General features: G+C 42.6%; 1 protein-coding gene across 1 annotated transcript in view; it reads left to right on the top strand.

The window, feature by feature from the left end:
- DSTYK (dual serine/threonine and tyrosine protein kinase) overlaps window positions 1-16,955 on the top strand; it is a 53,021-nt gene that overhangs the window by 17,074 nt on the left and 18,992 nt on the right. Inside the window, exons 2-3 of the mRNA XM_079760412.1 lie at window positions 2,774-3,132; window positions 13,707-14,376. Coding sequence (XP_079616538.1) covers window positions 2,774-3,132; window positions 13,707-14,376 — 1,029 coding nt within the window. The remainder of the gene's footprint in view (window positions 1-2,773; window positions 3,133-13,706; window positions 14,377-16,955) is intronic.

Raw genomic sequence — 16,955 nt, forward strand, 5'->3', positions numbered from 1 at the left:
TCTATGGCTGTTTGACACTAGTGGGTCTATTTGTAGTGACCGTTTTTGTCACTACAGAGGTGTGTGTGTGTGTGTGTATGTGTGTGTGTGTTGATTTGGGTCAGATGAACAATGGAGTGTGTCTGCTGTGGTTTTGGCTCATGCAGAGCATGTTTTACTGGCTTTCCTATAGTTGACAGTGTCTCAGAGATGTTGAGATCACTCCCTCTGGTGCTGAAAATGCTTGGTTGATTTTCATTATCTACTAGAGGTCCAGTGCACGACATTTGTGCACTTGGGCTGGGGGCTGGGGGAAGTCCCTCAGCCCAGCCTGTGCCCTCTCACAGTCCGGGACCCCTCAGGGGATGTCTGACTGCTGGCTTAGGCCCGCTCCCCCAGGGGTCCTTAGCACTGCCAGAGGCAGGAGAGGCTCCCTCCCGCCACCACCGCTGTGCTCGCCAGCCGAGAGCCCCCCTTCTGGCTGAGCTGTGCTCCCCCTGTGGGAGTGCACTGACCACTAGGGGGCAGCTCCTGCATTGAGTACCTGCCCCCTGGTGGTCAGTGTGTGTCATAGCGACCGGTCATTCCGCCGTTTGGTCAATTTGCATATTATCCTTTTATTATACAGCATTACCTGCTCTCCTAGCTGCAGCAATAATAAATCTCATTCAGATTGTTTTTATTATGTACCAGCTTTTGTTTTAGGAGTTATGAAGTTTGTCAGAATGAATTTATACCTATCTGAGGATATGAGGAGGACTGAGAAGAGAGGAGAGGTAGGAAGCATAGATGAGAGTGAATCTAGTTGGACTTTTCACTGCTCAGGTGGAGAGTTCGGTAGTTAAATGAATTCTGCAAGGTGATTGGGGAGATCCTGTTCTGTTGCCCATGTTGAGATGAAGGAGGTTTTTAGTAATGTTAGTCGCTCCTAAGTGGTTCATCATGGTACTGGACTTTCCTGAGTCTTTAGCAGAATACTTACAGCTTTCTATAAACCATTCTGCACAATAAATGGGTTCTTGCACAGAGTGAACAAAGGTGTAACATAAAGTACTTACTATGTTTTCATTGTCGTGTTGGGTGTTTCGCTAATTATAAACAAGATAACTAGAGTAGACTGTGACAAGTGTTTAGCTGTGAACAAGATATGCAGGCACTCAGGACAAGGCCATTGCTGTGTGCTAAGTGGTCATACAAGAAATTGGCTGTGTCCCATTGCTTTTGATGGTAGGTCAAAGTTAGACCAGTGGTCTGGTGTTTTACTCTTGCGCTTAGTAAGCACCTTACACAGAATTAGGCACTCATTTACGCTCTTTGCTTTTTCAAAGGACCCGTCTCTTCCCTAGGAGCATAGACTTCCTTGCTTCAGTGTCTGGCGTTGCTGACGTGCATGTGCAGGCCAGGTGGTGTGCTTGCAGATACCCTGAAAGGAAGGGCTCCCTGAAATGCACACGGGGGTCTGGGTGGAAGTGGACCCCTGTAAACCTTTTGGTGGTGCCATTTGTAGAAGAGAAGGAGGTTTAAGGATTTGAAATGGTAAGTTTGTAGGTACAGTCTAAAGTAGACCAACCTCTTCAGTGAGTCTGGGCTCTCTTGCTTCATGTATAGGAACAAAATAAACAGCGTATGGAAGGTTTGCAGCTCGTGGTTCAGTGACTGAAGGGAATACTGTTTGTTGGTGCCACCCCAAATTTCAGTTAAGATGTTTGTAAGATCAGCCTTCTTACAGCCTAAGAGCCATGTGTCTGTGCCCTTCCGAACGAACTCAAGGGTTGCCTGAATCATAGAGATAGGCAGGCACTGGCACTGGACAAGTGGGGGGACGAAGGAGTTCAGAATCTGAGCTTCAGTCAGCTGAAGACCAGAAATCAGGGGTCTTCATGCTTTAGGAAGTCTCTTGTTCTGCTTGATACTATTGGACTTGTTTGTGAGCGTGGTTGTCTTGAAAGAACGGTTTTGACATAAATCACATCTTCTAGATTTGCCTGGATCCTAACAGGCAGTTCTTTCCTTTTCCATAAACGGGAATGTGATTTGATTAGGAAATATTGATCTTAATTGAGTACCTGATGCTTTAAGAAAACAGATGACTTGGCAACTGGGGTGGTATCTCCAGCTCTTGGAGAGATGAGCCAGAAAAGATCCTAGAGCTTATGTAAGCTTGAGTAACTTTTTATTTCAATATGTGTGTATTTATAGTCTATGCTCCTAGGGAAGAGACGGGTCCTTTGATGAAAAAGCAAAGAGCGTAAATGAGTGCCTAATTCCCATACATTTAGTTATAAAATATGTCATCAAAGAGGAAAATAACAAGCTAAAATTTCACATGGTAGCAACACTGAACAAGGTTGAATATGTTCAAGTATTAGATCTTCTATCCTAAGGAAGGTTTCATTTTAACATTCAGGTGTGGTTTCTCCTTGGACTCACATCCCAGTTAGTGGCTTTGTCAACGTAATGATCTTGTGATTGTGACTGAGTCCTTGTAAACTCCTTAGGCAGTCCCTCCCCTGGATGGAAAAGGAGGGGGAGGGTAGATCAGGTCACTGCTACCTTTCTGGACAGAAACAGCTGCTTTGGGGATGAGCCAGGGAGGGGAATTCTGTTTGATATTTGAGGAGCCTTTTCTGACTGGGATGTTTTCCTGGTATCTCCTTCAACCAAGAGCTTCCTAGAAATTTTTTCTCTAGGACCCTGGCATCCTCATGGGGTCTCTGTATGAATCTCTCTCTACCCCTCCTCACTCTTCTCTCTGTCCTCCTTTCTCCTTCTCACCCTCCCCTTCCCCAACCAGGCCAGCTGAGCTGCATTTCCTTCCCACCTAAGGAAGAGAAGTACCTCCAGCAGATTGTGGACTGCCTCCCCTGCATCTTGATCCTCGGCCAGGATTGTACTGTCAAGTGCCAGCTATTGAATCTGCTATTGGGAGTGCAGGTGCTTCCTACCACCAAGCTGGGCGGTGAGGAGAGCTGTAAGCTTCGGCGCCTCCGCTTCACCTATGGGACTCAGACTCGGGTCAGCCACACTCCCGTTGCTCACCAGGGCGCCTGGGAGACCATCCCTGAGGAGGACCTGGAGGTCCAAGAGGACAGTGAGGATGCTGCCCATGTGTTAGCCGAACTGGAGGTGACGATGCAACATGCTCTCTTACAGGTACCAATCTCATACTTATACAATTGTATACACATATACCAGCTTTCCTTGTATTTGAACTTTCTCAAAGGCAGTATATCCTCTCGGCTCTGAGCATCACATCAGCTGATGGAGTTAAAGGAACATAGTCTAGGAAGTTGAAAACAGACAAGGTTGTAGCAGTGCCCATCCCTGCCTCTGCTGCCGTGCTGCAAGGCCCTGAGCAATTGACTTGTCTCCTTGCCTCCTCTTTCCCTTTTTAAAATAGAAGGAATGTGCCCTAGCTGGTTTGGCTCAGTGGATAGAGCGTCGGCCTGCAGACTGGAGGGTCGAGGTTTGATTCTCGTCAAGGGCACATGCTTGGGTTGTGGGCTCAATCCCCAGTGTGGGGTGTGCAGAAGGCAGCCCATCAGTGATTCTCTCTCATTATTGATGTTTCCATCGCTCTCTCCCTCTTCTTTCCTCTCTGAACTCAATAAAAATATATTTAAATAAAATAAAATAGAAGGAATGTGATACTTGCAGCTCGCTACGCTTTTACAGAATGATTATGTCCAAGGGCAGAAATCCTTTTTTTCTTTCTTAGCAGGAAGGTGTTCTAGGATTATCTCTAGCCATCCCTTTCTAAAAGGAACAATAAGATGATGGATAATTAGTGTTATTTTTAAAAATACATGTATCTTTTAATTGATTTTTTTTTTTTTTTTTAGAGAGCGAGAGAGCGGGAGAAAGGGAGGAGAGAGAAACATTGATATGAGAGCAAACCATTGATTGGCTGTCTCCTGCATACCCTCCACCAGGGAATGAGCCAGCAACCCGAGCATGTGCCCTGATTGGCAACCTTTTGGTGCCTGGGACGACGTCCATCCATCTGAGCCACACTGGCTAGGGCATGCGCTTATTAGAGTTGAGACAGGTGAAGAATTTTGTATTTCCTTAGGCTTAGCCATTACTTGCTAAGTGGGACAGATCATATTTCCTACTTTTTAAAAAAGTATGTTTTTATTGATTTTTAGAGAGACAGGAAGGGAGAGGGGGAGAGAGATAGAAACATCAGTGATGAGAGAAAAACATCATCGATCAGCTGCTTCCTGCACACTCCCCACTGGGGATCGAGCCCGAAACCCACGTTTGTCCCTGACTGGGAATCAAACCAGTGACTTCTTGGTTCATGGGTAGATGCTCAACCACTGAGGAACACTGTCCAGGCATGTTTCCTACTTTCTAAGGAATTTTGGGAATGTGAAGACAGATCTGGCTCAATGTTATGAGATCTGGAGAATGTCATTGGCATATCCTAGGAGATCATATTGCTTGTCTGGTGTTGCTGTGTTCACTTAGGGAGGACTTGTCTCTTGTGCTAGGCTTCCTTTCCTGCTGTATAGCTGGCATTGGGCTATTGGAGTAGAATGAATGGGGATTGGCAACGCATGTGACTATGCCAGGGGTCAGGAGTGGGTAGGAATACAAGAATGCAGACACTCTCAGCATAGAGAGTCCATCACTTTGGTTAGTTGTGCTAGGAAGGACGGGCTAGTTTGGCAGGACTAGGGGAGTGGTTTCTTTTTTCTAATATATTTTTATTTATTTCAGAGATGAAGGGAGAGAGCGATAGAAACATCAATGATGAGAATCATTGATTGGCTGCCTCCTGCACACCCAACACAGGGGGTGGAGCCTGCAACCTGGGCATATGCCCTTGACTGGAATCGAACCTGGGACCCTTCAGTCTGTAGGCCAAAGCTCTAAACACTGAGCCAAACCAGCTAGGGCGGTTTCTTTTTTCTTATAACCTCTTCACCTACTCTTGTTCTAAAAGGCTTGATCTCCCAGTCAATGAATGAGTCCTTTGGTTGTAGCCATGGTCTGTGACATTCTAGAAATAGAAACTCATTTCCTTCCAGAGTCCAGATTTATTTTATCTTGATAAAAGCTAGAGGGGACTACGTATATAGGGCAGCATTTTCTCTCAGGTCAGTTTCAGTGTGACTTTCCTGTTTCATACCTTGAGCTTGCATTTCTCAGCTCAGGGACGCTGTGAGAGTTCTTAGATAACTCTGAGAGTAATTTTTGTGTATTGACTGAGGCTCCTCAGTTGACCCATGAGCTTCTTCACAGGCATAAATATTTGATCCATACACAGTCTGTCTATAGTATACTGCCCTGGTCTGGTTCCTTCCAGTTTTCAGCAGCTCAGTGGTTTTTATACTTTTTTAGATTTTAATTCACTGTAAGAAATAACATTTTATAATAGGACCCAGTACATACATACACATATACTTTGAAATAAAGTTTCAGGAACCAAAACTTACTTCCTGCAAAGCACACTGATATTTTTCTTTCTATTCTATTTGACTTCATTTTGAAAAATGATGGTAGCAACCACTAAATTGATGCGATGACCACATACTTTGTGACCTGCAGCTTAAAAAACACCGGTAAATGGGTGAAATGACTGACTGCTGTAGATTGGGTAGTGATTTTTCCTGTTATTGCCTTTTAAAAACAGTCTTGGAATGTGTGCAAAGCCATAGCAGGAGAGGCAAATTGTTTTGTTTCTTTGTACCCCCATCATTTTATTGGTTTCAATTGTTAAATATTTATTCCTTTCATTGGTTTTCATTTTTAACGCTCATTTACTTTTGTTCCATGAATTGAGGTGATGCAAGGAGGGAAAGTGAGAGCCTTCCCCCAGGAGCCTGTCTGAGCGCATCGCTCACTGGTGGGAGTGGTGCTTGCTAAGCACTCAGACTGAGGTGGCAACTGGGGAGGCTACCTGGTTGGGGAGTTGAGATACCAAACTAGCTTTCTCTCCACCCAGTTGAAATATATATTCTTTCTTGAGGAATATTCTTTTTGAGGAATTCACAAGCCTGTGTTTCTGTTTCATGTGGTTTCTGAGGCTTCCTTAGCCAATGTTTCTCCGGATCTGCTTTATTCACTAATGGTTTTGATGTAGAAATAGCAACGGACCCCAACGGTTCCAAGTTTGAACCCTTTGATGCTGAGCCTCACAGGGGCAGCCTTTGTGGAGCACAGGCCCTGCCCTGTCTCTACAGTCAGGCTCCGGTCCCCATGAAGCACATCAGCCATGCTCAGCTCACTGCTGGGAGCATTTCACAGCCACCTTGAAGATTTTTCATGCCAGTGAGAAAGATCTTTTTGTTCAGCTCCCTTTATATTTAGGACCAGTGAGTTAGCTCTAAACAGCCCTTCCATTTGGTGTGTAAAAGGGGTGGCGAAGAAAGGAAACATTTAGCTAAAGGAAACCAAGATTGAATTAGGGGAAATGGATGTTCATTTGCAACTGTCAGATTGTCAAAGCAGAATTTTCCCCTGCCCTCTTATACAATGGTCATTCTTCTAATCTGTTACTTTAAAGTCTTCATAAATTAGGCATTTTCAGTTTTTCTAGAAATAGGCCAACTCACATGAACCCGTAGTTCTGTGTGTTCCCAGCTTTTTAGTTCTGGTCCCCGGAGATTCTTGGTTCATAATTCAGTAGGAGAGGCACTGTCAAGCCATTAGTTTCCAAAAACCGTGTTTAGTGTTAAATTTAAAGCAGTCACATTCCAATTGGCAACCCATTTCACCATTCACCATAGAGTTCTGTCTTTGTGGACACACTTCCCCTTCTGCACCCTCACCCCTTTCTTTGCATGCATCCACCTACCCACCTCCTTTTCTCCTCTCTTCCTCTTTAAGTCCAGTGGAGCAGTGTCTGCCTCAGAGTGTCTCAGTCTGATGTGGGGGTGTCTGTGTATTTCTTTCCTATGAACAACTGTAAGAAAGGAATGAAAAGAAGCAGAGAAGATAAATTTACTGAGCTTAAACAGATCCTGCGTTCCAGCAGCAGTGTTTCCTTTACCGTGGCAGGTCCGGAGCTCTCAGTTGTTCTGTGCTTATCAGTAGCCTGTTTGTCCCCACCAGGTGTTTTCTGGCCTTTTGGACAAATGTATGTGTCACCTGGCAGCCAGGCTGCCACACACTGCCATGGTTTTTGGCTCATCGTGATGTCTGATAGGATATATTTCAGGGAACTGAAGTAGGTTGATGTTTCCACAAAAGGTATAATAACTTGCAAATAAACTTATTTTTTTTTATTATTTTTAACTCGAACCAGTTGGCATAGTAAAGTTTTCTATAACCCTCAATCAATAGATTTCAATGGAAATGCTCTTTTCAAAATTTTATACAGACATTGGTATTTTTAATTTCTCAGCAGTTACCACTTTCACAAACAAAATTCATTATAAAGGATCTTACTTAAAATAATAAACGTTGATGCACAATTTTAATTCCAAAATTTACAGAAAATTATTTGTTGCTAGAAAGTTAGCTTCTCTCAATTTTTTGTCTAGTTATTGCATTTGATATGGCACCTTATAGAACTTAATTTGTTGTGTGTTGCTTACTTTTAGTTAGATAATGAAGTTGGGATAACAGCTATAAGAGAGAAATCATGATATTCAAGAGATATTAAAATAAAGAAACCATGATTTTTGTGGGGCAATAAGAAAGGGGAACTGAAGTATATGTTAATAAAGGATATGGGAGGTTCCGGCAAATCATTAATTATAAATTCCTTCTGACAATAATCCTGTATTCTTTGAATTTAACATCTCTCTTGCCTTTCCCCTAACACACACTAATATACATGTTTTTTTTTGCCAAGAAACCTGGGAATACTTACAGGTTAACTTACCTATTAACGGTATATGTGGTTTAAAGGCAAGTTTTTTTAAAAATCCCTATGCTCACGAGAGAAGCCTTGATACCTCTTAGGAACAGCCTGAAGTTGAGGATGTATATTCTCAAATCACCACCAGTGATTAATTTTTAGCCTTCCAAGATTAGCTCTTGGGGTAAAAATCTGGCTGAGATCATAGTCGTAACCTTCCTCTTTTGTCTTCTCCCTTTTCTAGGATCCTGCCTCTTTCCTGCATCAAATGACTTCCCTCTCTGTTTTCACTGTCTCAGATCTGCTGCTGTTTCCCTTTGAGTAGAGGATGATGGGGTAGGGGGTCTTCCCCAATTCAGAGACTCAGAGGTTGAAAGTACTGTCAACATGCAAAACTGTTGTTGGGACTATGAAACTTACTTTCTTTGGTGATTTCTCACCCAATCCTTGCAGGATTGTTTCATAGCTGGGCCTGTATTTGCAGCAAACATATACTTCTTAACATAGACACAAGGGTTGTTAGGAACCCTGAAATCATCTTGTCCAATCTTTGTTCTTTCAGAACTTCCCTGGCAGATAGTTCCTGACATACAGTGGACCTTCAGTTACTGTTTAACCTTGGTCTTTATAGTTGAATGGACCTGGGTTTACATCCTGGCTTCGTTACTTAACTGACTGTCCCCTCATTTGTAAGATGGAGTAGTTATCCATATTCTTTAGGACTAGTGTGAGGCTTAAATGAGAGAGTGTTTGTAAAGCACCCAGCACAGGGTCTGGCACATAGTAAGCCAGTTCCCTCCTCCCTTTGTATGAATGAATATGTGTCCTTGAGAAGATTCCTGCCTCTCTGTCACCCATCCCTTCCCTGAGAGCCATCCACAGTGGAACTCCTTCCTTTTGTCAAACCTAAGTCCTCCTGGTCCCATGTACTTACAGTTATTATCCTGCTCTAATTAGAGACAAAGTTCTTCATAATTCACTATGAAGTTCTTTTGTAATAAAATAAGAGAAATGTTATAAAAAGGTAAATAATACAACAGTTAAAGTCATAAAGTTAAAAGGTAAAGTCTTCCTTTCTTCTCCATGGTACTGTTTACTCCCCCCTCCTCTGTCTTTCTCCCTCCCCCCCCCCCCCCCCCCGAGTCTAGTAAGTGGTAAGATAGTAAAGCTTCAGATTCCTGCTTTCTATGTATCTGTGGTAGAATGCATAGTGTCTGTTCAGCACATTCTTGTCAACTTGTCTGTTTACCTGATTCATACAAGTATGCAATACAGAGAAGTTCCGATCCTTAGGGCTTCGTGCTTATCAGTTGAGATGAAGAGCCCCTGTTTTGGGGTGTTTGGGATTGTAAATATATTTCCACTGTTAGCATGATGCTTTCTGTGGCTAGTTTAGGGCTTTGGTTGGGATTGTGTTTTTGGCATCTGAGTTAACCACACTGATACTTTTCCTAGGTAGGAGATGAACTGGTATCCATTCCATGCTGCCTGCTGGATAAGGCTCTGGGTTGGCTTCAGACTAGTCCCAGTTGCTTACTGGGCAGGCATGTTACAGCCCAGAAACTGCAGTTGCAGCTCCCTTGTACCAATAAGAGTCAAGGTATTTTCTACAATGTAACAAGAATAGGTATTTTCCTTAATATATAAATGACATTTAAGAGTGATAGTGAGTTCAGGGAGCTATATGAAAATGAAGAATCAACCCTGTGTAAAAACAAACAGGAAAAACCTTTCAACCGCCCTGTGAGACTGGCATGGGAGAAGAATTGACAGTAAAAATAGGGAGAATATGGAGGCAGGGAGGAGGTCGAGGCTGTGTCCATTGTTGAGCGAGGGCAGGACAGTTATATCTTTGTGTACTTCTCTTCTGTGTGATGTAAACCTGAGCCTTCAGGACTGTAGAAAAAGCAAAGACAGCTTTAACCTGCCTGTCTTCTGTCTGAACCACCAGTTAGCATAGTCCTCCTTAGCTGTAACTGAGTGCGGGTATGTGCCCTGAACAGATAAGGAGCTCTCATCGGTGAGAGCCAGCATTCTCAGGAAGCGGCCAGGCTTCTTTGGTGGCTGATTTCTTCTTGGCATTTAAGATTGTGTCATTTATGTCAAAAACAGAACTCAGGAGGTGAATTCTGGTGTCTGCAGGGTAGCAGTCTCCTCTCTATTACAGTCTCTTAACCTTGCCAAGAAAATTGATGGTAACATCTACTTCTGTAGATTCCATAGATTTGTATCAAATGCATTCCACAAAAGAAACTTCTTTAGGAATTTACTGTGACTTAAAATGGAATTACGGGATATTCTCATGCTTCCCTGAGATTCTTATTCTTGATTGAGTTAGGAGCAAAATGCTTACTGCTTCATCCTTGGAGGAGAGGCAAACAGCAATTGCAGATAAAGCTATAGGATGTGGATTGAAAGATAGAAAATTTTACTCCTGGTTATTGAAAGTGATTTTGAACAAGTAGGAAAGGCATCATTTATTTATCCATCCATTTCACATTTATTTATTGGATACTTATGAAGGCCAGGCACTGTTCTAGATGCTGGGAAGGAGAAGATAGTCGGAGGTCAGGTGGTCATGACAGGGCCCAGAACCGTTCTGGTTCATCCTTTTTTTTTTTTTTTTAACTCCCTGTCTCCAGGAGACAGTGCTAGCTTCCTTTTTGTTTATAACTGTCAGGCATGAGTCATTCCTTCACCGGCAGTATTGCAGAATCACGCCGCATTCCAGTCTAGTTTGTACTGCTGGCAGGAGCTCAGCCAGCAGCTCTCGCCCGTCCTCTGGAAGTTAGGATAGTCAGAGCAGTGAGATCGCCGCAGGAGTTTATTAACTGAGGGATGGGGAAGAGGGAGCATGGTACTTGTTTTCTATCCATTTTTCTTTAGTACAAGAAATATTTAGGAGTGGAAAATTTCTTTCTAGGTGCCATTGTATCAGGGAGTACCTACCATTAGAAAAACTTGAGTCCATTTTAAAAAATGAATTTGCACCTCTGAGCAAATAAAGTCAGCTGTCTTAGAAAGGGTATTGTTTCTACAAATGGACTTGAGCTTTGGCCAATGGTTCTGTTGCACACGAAGTGGCCCTAGGAGGAAAACCTAGAAATTTATTTTAGAGTTTTAAGAAAATCCGTCAAATAAACAAGCAAACAAAAATCTTCCTGAAATTTTTCTAAAGAACACTTATTTTGGTTTTGACTATTTAGGCTTTCTTCAGTAATACTCCTATAATAAGTTTGATTGACTTATATCTTTAAAATATGTATATTTAAGACAGCTTTGGAATTTGAAAATAAACATTTTTAGAGCATTTTCACTTATAATTCTCTATCATATTATAACTTTTCATTTCTTGGGATTTTCCTCTAGTCTTTGTCTAATTATTATATGCAATTATAATGTTGGCATTTAGGTAGCTGTATGTTCAACTCTAAACCTTAGAAGCTCTTACTCTCCTTTTGAATATGCCTTATGAAGTGAGGCAGTGACTCAGGGAACTGAAGGAGGGTTTGATTGTTTTTGTTTGTTTGTTTTAATATATTTTTATTGATTTCAGAGGGGAAGGGAGAGGGAGAGAGAGATAGAAACATCAATGATGAATCATTGATTGTCTGTTTCATGCACACCCCATACTGGGGATCGAGCCCAAAACCTAGGCATGTGCCCTTGACCGGTATTGAACCTGGGACCCTTCAGTCCGCAGGCTGATGCTCTATTCACTGAGCCCAACCGGCTAGGGCAAGGAGGGTTTGTTTTGAACCTGAGTGTGAGTGTCAGACTAACCTTCTAATCAGAAAACATTCCGTGCAATTCGAGGCACAGATGAATCAGCAGATTTTTTTCTTGGCCTAGGCTTGGGTGGCAAACAGATGGATTTATGATGTGTTTGCTCAAATACAAATGGTGAGATGCTAAAAGCACTTTTCACTTTAGGGGGCTCAAAGTGGCCAGCCAGATGACACTTATGTGACCCACCTTAGAGTAAAACTTACTAGCACTTTGTTGGGGAAGGTGAGATCTTTGTGCTTTGCTGGGAATGGGACACCTCTCTGTCTCTCTGTCTCTCTCTCTGACACACACACACACACACACACACACACACACACACACACACACAGCATGAGAAACAATAAGCTGGCATTTCTTAGTCCTTTCTTACTTATCTAGAGAAGGAGATAAAAAAGGAGGAGGGCCTAGGTTTTGATTTTTAAAAAAATATTTAATCAGAAATACATGTTGTTCAAATAAGGTAAGGAATAAATACAGAGCATTAATCTGAAAGAAACAAATTGTGTATCTTTTAGATTTCAAATAAAGTACAATTTCAGCATCTGATAGTTGTTAAGGAGACAAATTTGGGTAGATTGTGTAGAGTTCTTTTATAACTGTAAACTGTGCTAGCATTCAGTGGAGGATTGATTTTTGAGCTTGTAGACCCCCCTGAAGACATCGGGAGTTGGTGTGCCTAAATGGTGACACAGGCGTGAGTCTCCTGGTCAACCCTAAGGTCTGGAATGCCAGGCACAGTAGACAATTTCAGAGCTGTAGAGGAGCAGCAATGCAGTGGATGGAAATATATGCTCCGAAGTGCCTCAGGATCCTCAGGAAAGAGGTAAAACACAAAGCAGAAACTGTTGGCTAGGAAAAGAACCCGTAGAAGGTTTGTTCCTAAATCAAACTCAATTTAGGAACTTGGGTGTATCAGTTATGTTTGGGTTGAGTCGCATGTAAAAGACAATCAAAAAAGCAGGAGCTTATTTAAATAAGTCACAGGCTACTTTTTTTTTTCTTTACATAAAGGAAGTCTGGAGCTAGGCAGTTCAGGGCTTGTGTGGCAGCTCCGTGGTCATCAGGTTTCCAGGCGACCTATTTCTCTTTGTTTCGTCATCCTTAACTCTGCTTCCACAGAGGTTTGCCTTACAGCTGCCGTATGACCACCGCTGTGCTGCATGTCACTCACATCTGTGTGCCAGGCAAGAGGGCAGGGCCAGAGGGCATACTTCTTGGTAGAATCATAGAATCATAGCCCCTCTGAAGAGCTTTCCTGGAGGCCCCGTGTGCTTAATTGGCCACCCCTGTCTGTAGAGGACAGTGCCTTTCCAAATCATGAGGATAAAGGTATTTTCAAGACTTAGGTGGCTAAGATTTTGGGATACCTGTAGACTCTCAGAATAGGACAGTAATAATGTTGGGCAAACCTGGCTTTTAGTTTGCTATTGCTTGATTGTTTCAATAATATTGAGGACTTACTGTGTGCTAGACACTGGAGTTATAATCATGAACAAGATGGACATGGTCGCTGCCCTTAAAGAGTTTATTGGCTAATGGGAAAAATGTGTTTTAAATAAATAAATTCTAAATGTGTCGAACATTAAGAAAAGGAGAGGTAGAGAGTGCTTGGGATTATGTAATAGGAAAGAGTGTAAGGGTACAACATGACATACACATCAAGATTTAAAGGATGCTCAGGAGTTATCCAGGTTAGAGATGTGGGGGTGGGGGTGTGAGAGGAGAGCAAGAGGGGGAGGCATGTTCCATCCAGGCAGACTCACTCTCAGTGTGATAATTTCCATAGGAGTTCTTTCTTCCATTATTTGTCTCATTTTTTCATCAGAGAGAATCAGTGAGAGTTTCTAAGCAACAGGGGAAGGCAGGGACTAAGTAGCATTCTTTTAATCTGAAATGGCTAAAGGTCTGCCATCCTTTCTACTTATTTGTTTTTTCACTCTCTCCAGATGATTGCCTGCCTGCACGGGCTACACCAGGGAGGGAGGTAGGAGGTAGACAGATGATTAGGGCATGCCAAAGTCCGATTGCCCCATTATAGAGCTGGACTTTGGTCTCAGTGTGGGACTTTGGGGAGGCAAGGATTGGTTGATTCTGAAGTGCTGATATGACCCCGTTACCCTTCCAGGATGTGGACATCGTGGTAGCACCGTGCCAAGGCCTCCGGCCCACAGTGGATGTCCTGGGCGACTTGGTGAATGACTGTTTGCCTGTGATAACCTATGCACTCCACAAAGATGAACTCTCCGAGAGGGATGAGCAAGAGCTTCAGGAAATCCGAAAGTATTTCTCTCTTCCCATATTCTTTTTCAAAGTGCCGAAGCTGGGCTCAGAAATAATTGACTCCCCCACTAAAAGAATGGAGAATGAACGATCACCGCTTCATCGCCAGCTAATTGACCTGGGCTATCTGAGCATCAGTCACTGCAACTGGGGGGCCGCTGGCCAGGACACTAAAGCTCAGAGCATGTTGGTGGAACAAAGTGAGAAGCTGAGGCACTTGAGCACATTTTCTCACCAGATGCTACAGGCTCGCCTGATCGACGCAGCCAAGACCCTGAACCTGGTGCACTGCTGCTGCCTTGACATCTTCATTAACCAGGCCTTTGACATGCAGCGCGACCTGCAGATCACTCCCAAGCGTCTGGAATATACACGGAAAATGGAAAATGAGTTGTATGAATCATTGATGAATATTGCCAACCGAAAGCAGGAGGAAATGAAGGACATGATTGTTGAGACGCTTAATACCATGAAGGAGGAACTCCTGGATGATGCTGCCAACATGGAGTTTAAAGGTAGGTCCCCGACAGCTTGGTGGGGTGCCAGGACTACAGGAGCCTCTGCCCTTTCCAGCTGGAAATGGAGACACTCGGGCTTGTCTCGTCTACACCGCTGTCATCGGCAGGAGCCCACTGTAACCATTCAGCCAAAGTGGCCTCTTGTTCGCAGAGACCTTCCTGGAAGATGCCACTGCCATTCCTTCCCAGGACTCTCAGCCCACCTTTCGGTAAATCCATCCTGAGATGCTCTGTAATTTCCAGTTTCTGTCTGGGTCCCTGACCTTAATGGAGCTGGAGGAGAGTTGCTTGAAGAGTGGTGCTAAGTCATGCTTTCACCTGGGCTCCTTGGGCATAGCCCATACTTCATTGGTTCTTTTGTGTGTGAGTCATCGTGTCCATTTTCTTTTCATTACTTAAAACCCAACTTAAAAGGATTTCACAAAGTAGTGTTTTTAGCTTTTCTGGTGGTCCCTTTCTTACAAAAGGCTATTAATAAAGTTGGACCAAAGTGGTTAGTCAGATCTTTTGGTTTTAGATGCTGTTGACTTTGTATACTGACAGCTGCATAAACATTAGCTCTACTACCCATTAACGGGACATGGTTTGCAAGTTACACTTTAGGTTCTCAACATGGCTCTACATCCAAATCACCTGGGAGGCTTTTTGAAAATATAGATGCTCGAGACTACTAATTCATCAGAATTTCTGACATGGGACCTGGCATCTGTTTTGTCTGTGTGTACATGTGTGTGTGTGGTTTCTTTCCAAACCTACCTCCCTAGGTGAATTCTGTTTATTGCCATTTTCTAGATGAGGGAACTGAAGCTTAGACAGGTTAAGTAATTTGCTCAAGGTCACACAACTCCGAAGTAGTAGAGGCAGAATTTAAATCGATATAGTCTGATTCCTGAGCCTAAACTCTGTTTCCTATGCTTTACTTCTTGATCTGATTCTAGGTGCTGGATGCCACTGTCTTCCTGGTAACCAGCTTCAAAACCTCGGCACAGTCTTTAACTGTTTTCTTTCTCTCATCTACCCATCCAGTTGGTTGCCAAGACTTGATGTGTCTTCTTCCATATTGTACGTCTGCCTTTGCTTTCCTATTCCTCCTCTTTAGTCTAATGGAACTATTGTTACCTTGTTGATCTCAGTGACATCTTTCTCTGTTTCTCCAGTTCATCTTTATTGGCTCCCTGTTCCTACAGGCTATGTTTAGACTCCTTCGCCTAGTATTAGAGGTTTGCCAAAGCCTGGCCCTTATCAACTTTCCCAGTCTTACTTCCCACTATGCACCTTCCTGTAATTTCTGTTTGGGTTGCTCTCAACTGCTTGCTGTCCTCTGTATGCTCCTTTTTCTTTTCCTTTGCTCATGCCCTGCTCTAAACCGGAAATGTCTTGTATTGTCTGTGAATGCTACCTACCCTTCAAGCTTCTTCCAAGTAACATTTTTCATGAAGTTGTCTTTACTTTTCTTAGCTATTTTATTATAGTTATTAATAATTATCTTCTTCTATGTTCTAAAATCCTAAAGGTGAAGTAGAATAGGATCTGGATCTTATTATATCCCTGCAGCAAATAGCACAGTCTGTTATAGTACATCTTTGGAGAATGAATGGGTATTTGAATGACAGTATATGGCTGTTAAACTTATAGGTACAGAGGATGCCTCATTTCTTACCTGTACTTCTAAAGATAAACAAAAATACCTCTTTGTTGACTTCCTACAGTGGGGAGGAGTTGCAGGGAAATGCTCACTTGTAGTGGAAATCCTAGGAAGTCTCCTGAATAATTAAAGAGACTGGAGCGGCAGTGCTAGTACCATAGAGCACATAGGGCAGCTAGGTTGGGCATCGAAATATTTGATTGCCTGTTTTGTGCCAGGCATATTATGTTTGGTGTCTAGGATACAATGGTTAGTTCAACAGACGTGGGAGTAACTGGGAACAGGTAAATCTTGTCTGGCTTTGTTAACTACATTGTGTTTCTGTGGATCTACTTACCTGGTTGGCTTATGTGCCTACTTCTTACGTTGTTCTAAGTCCTTTCTGGATATTCTTGAGGCAACAATAAATAGATTTAGACAATATCTACCACATGTTCTAGGGAGCCAGATTTTTATTACTTTAAAAAAAAATAAAGATAATGCATACATGCTTAGTATCATGACATACATACTTGATAAAATATTTACTGCTTGAAAAGATAATACCTGTATACATGGTACTTAATTCAAAGGTGTCAAAGATACTGTCCCCCAGTCATCCAGTTTTCTTCCATATCTTCTGCCCCTTGTTTTTTCACTTACTTCATGTCTTAGAGATCTTTCCATAAATGTGCATACAAGTTTGTGTTCTTCTAATGCATCTATACCTAAATTTATTTAACTACTCCCCTACTGATGGACATTTAGTCTATTTCTTTTTCTTTTTTCTTTTCTTTCTTTCTTTTTTTTCTTTTTCTATTACAAACTGCTCTGCATTGATCATCGTCAATATATATCTTTGGGACTTGTAAGGGTATATTTCTAGAAAAATAATTTCTAGAAGCACAGTAGTTAGGTCAAAGGGTATATGGGTTTTTGTTGTTGTTAGTTG

This window comes from Cnephaeus nilssonii, assembly GCF_951640355.1.
Source record: "Cnephaeus nilssonii genome assembly, chromosome: 21".
Lineage (NCBI taxonomy): Eukaryota > Metazoa > Chordata > Mammalia > Chiroptera > Vespertilionidae > Cnephaeus > Cnephaeus nilssonii.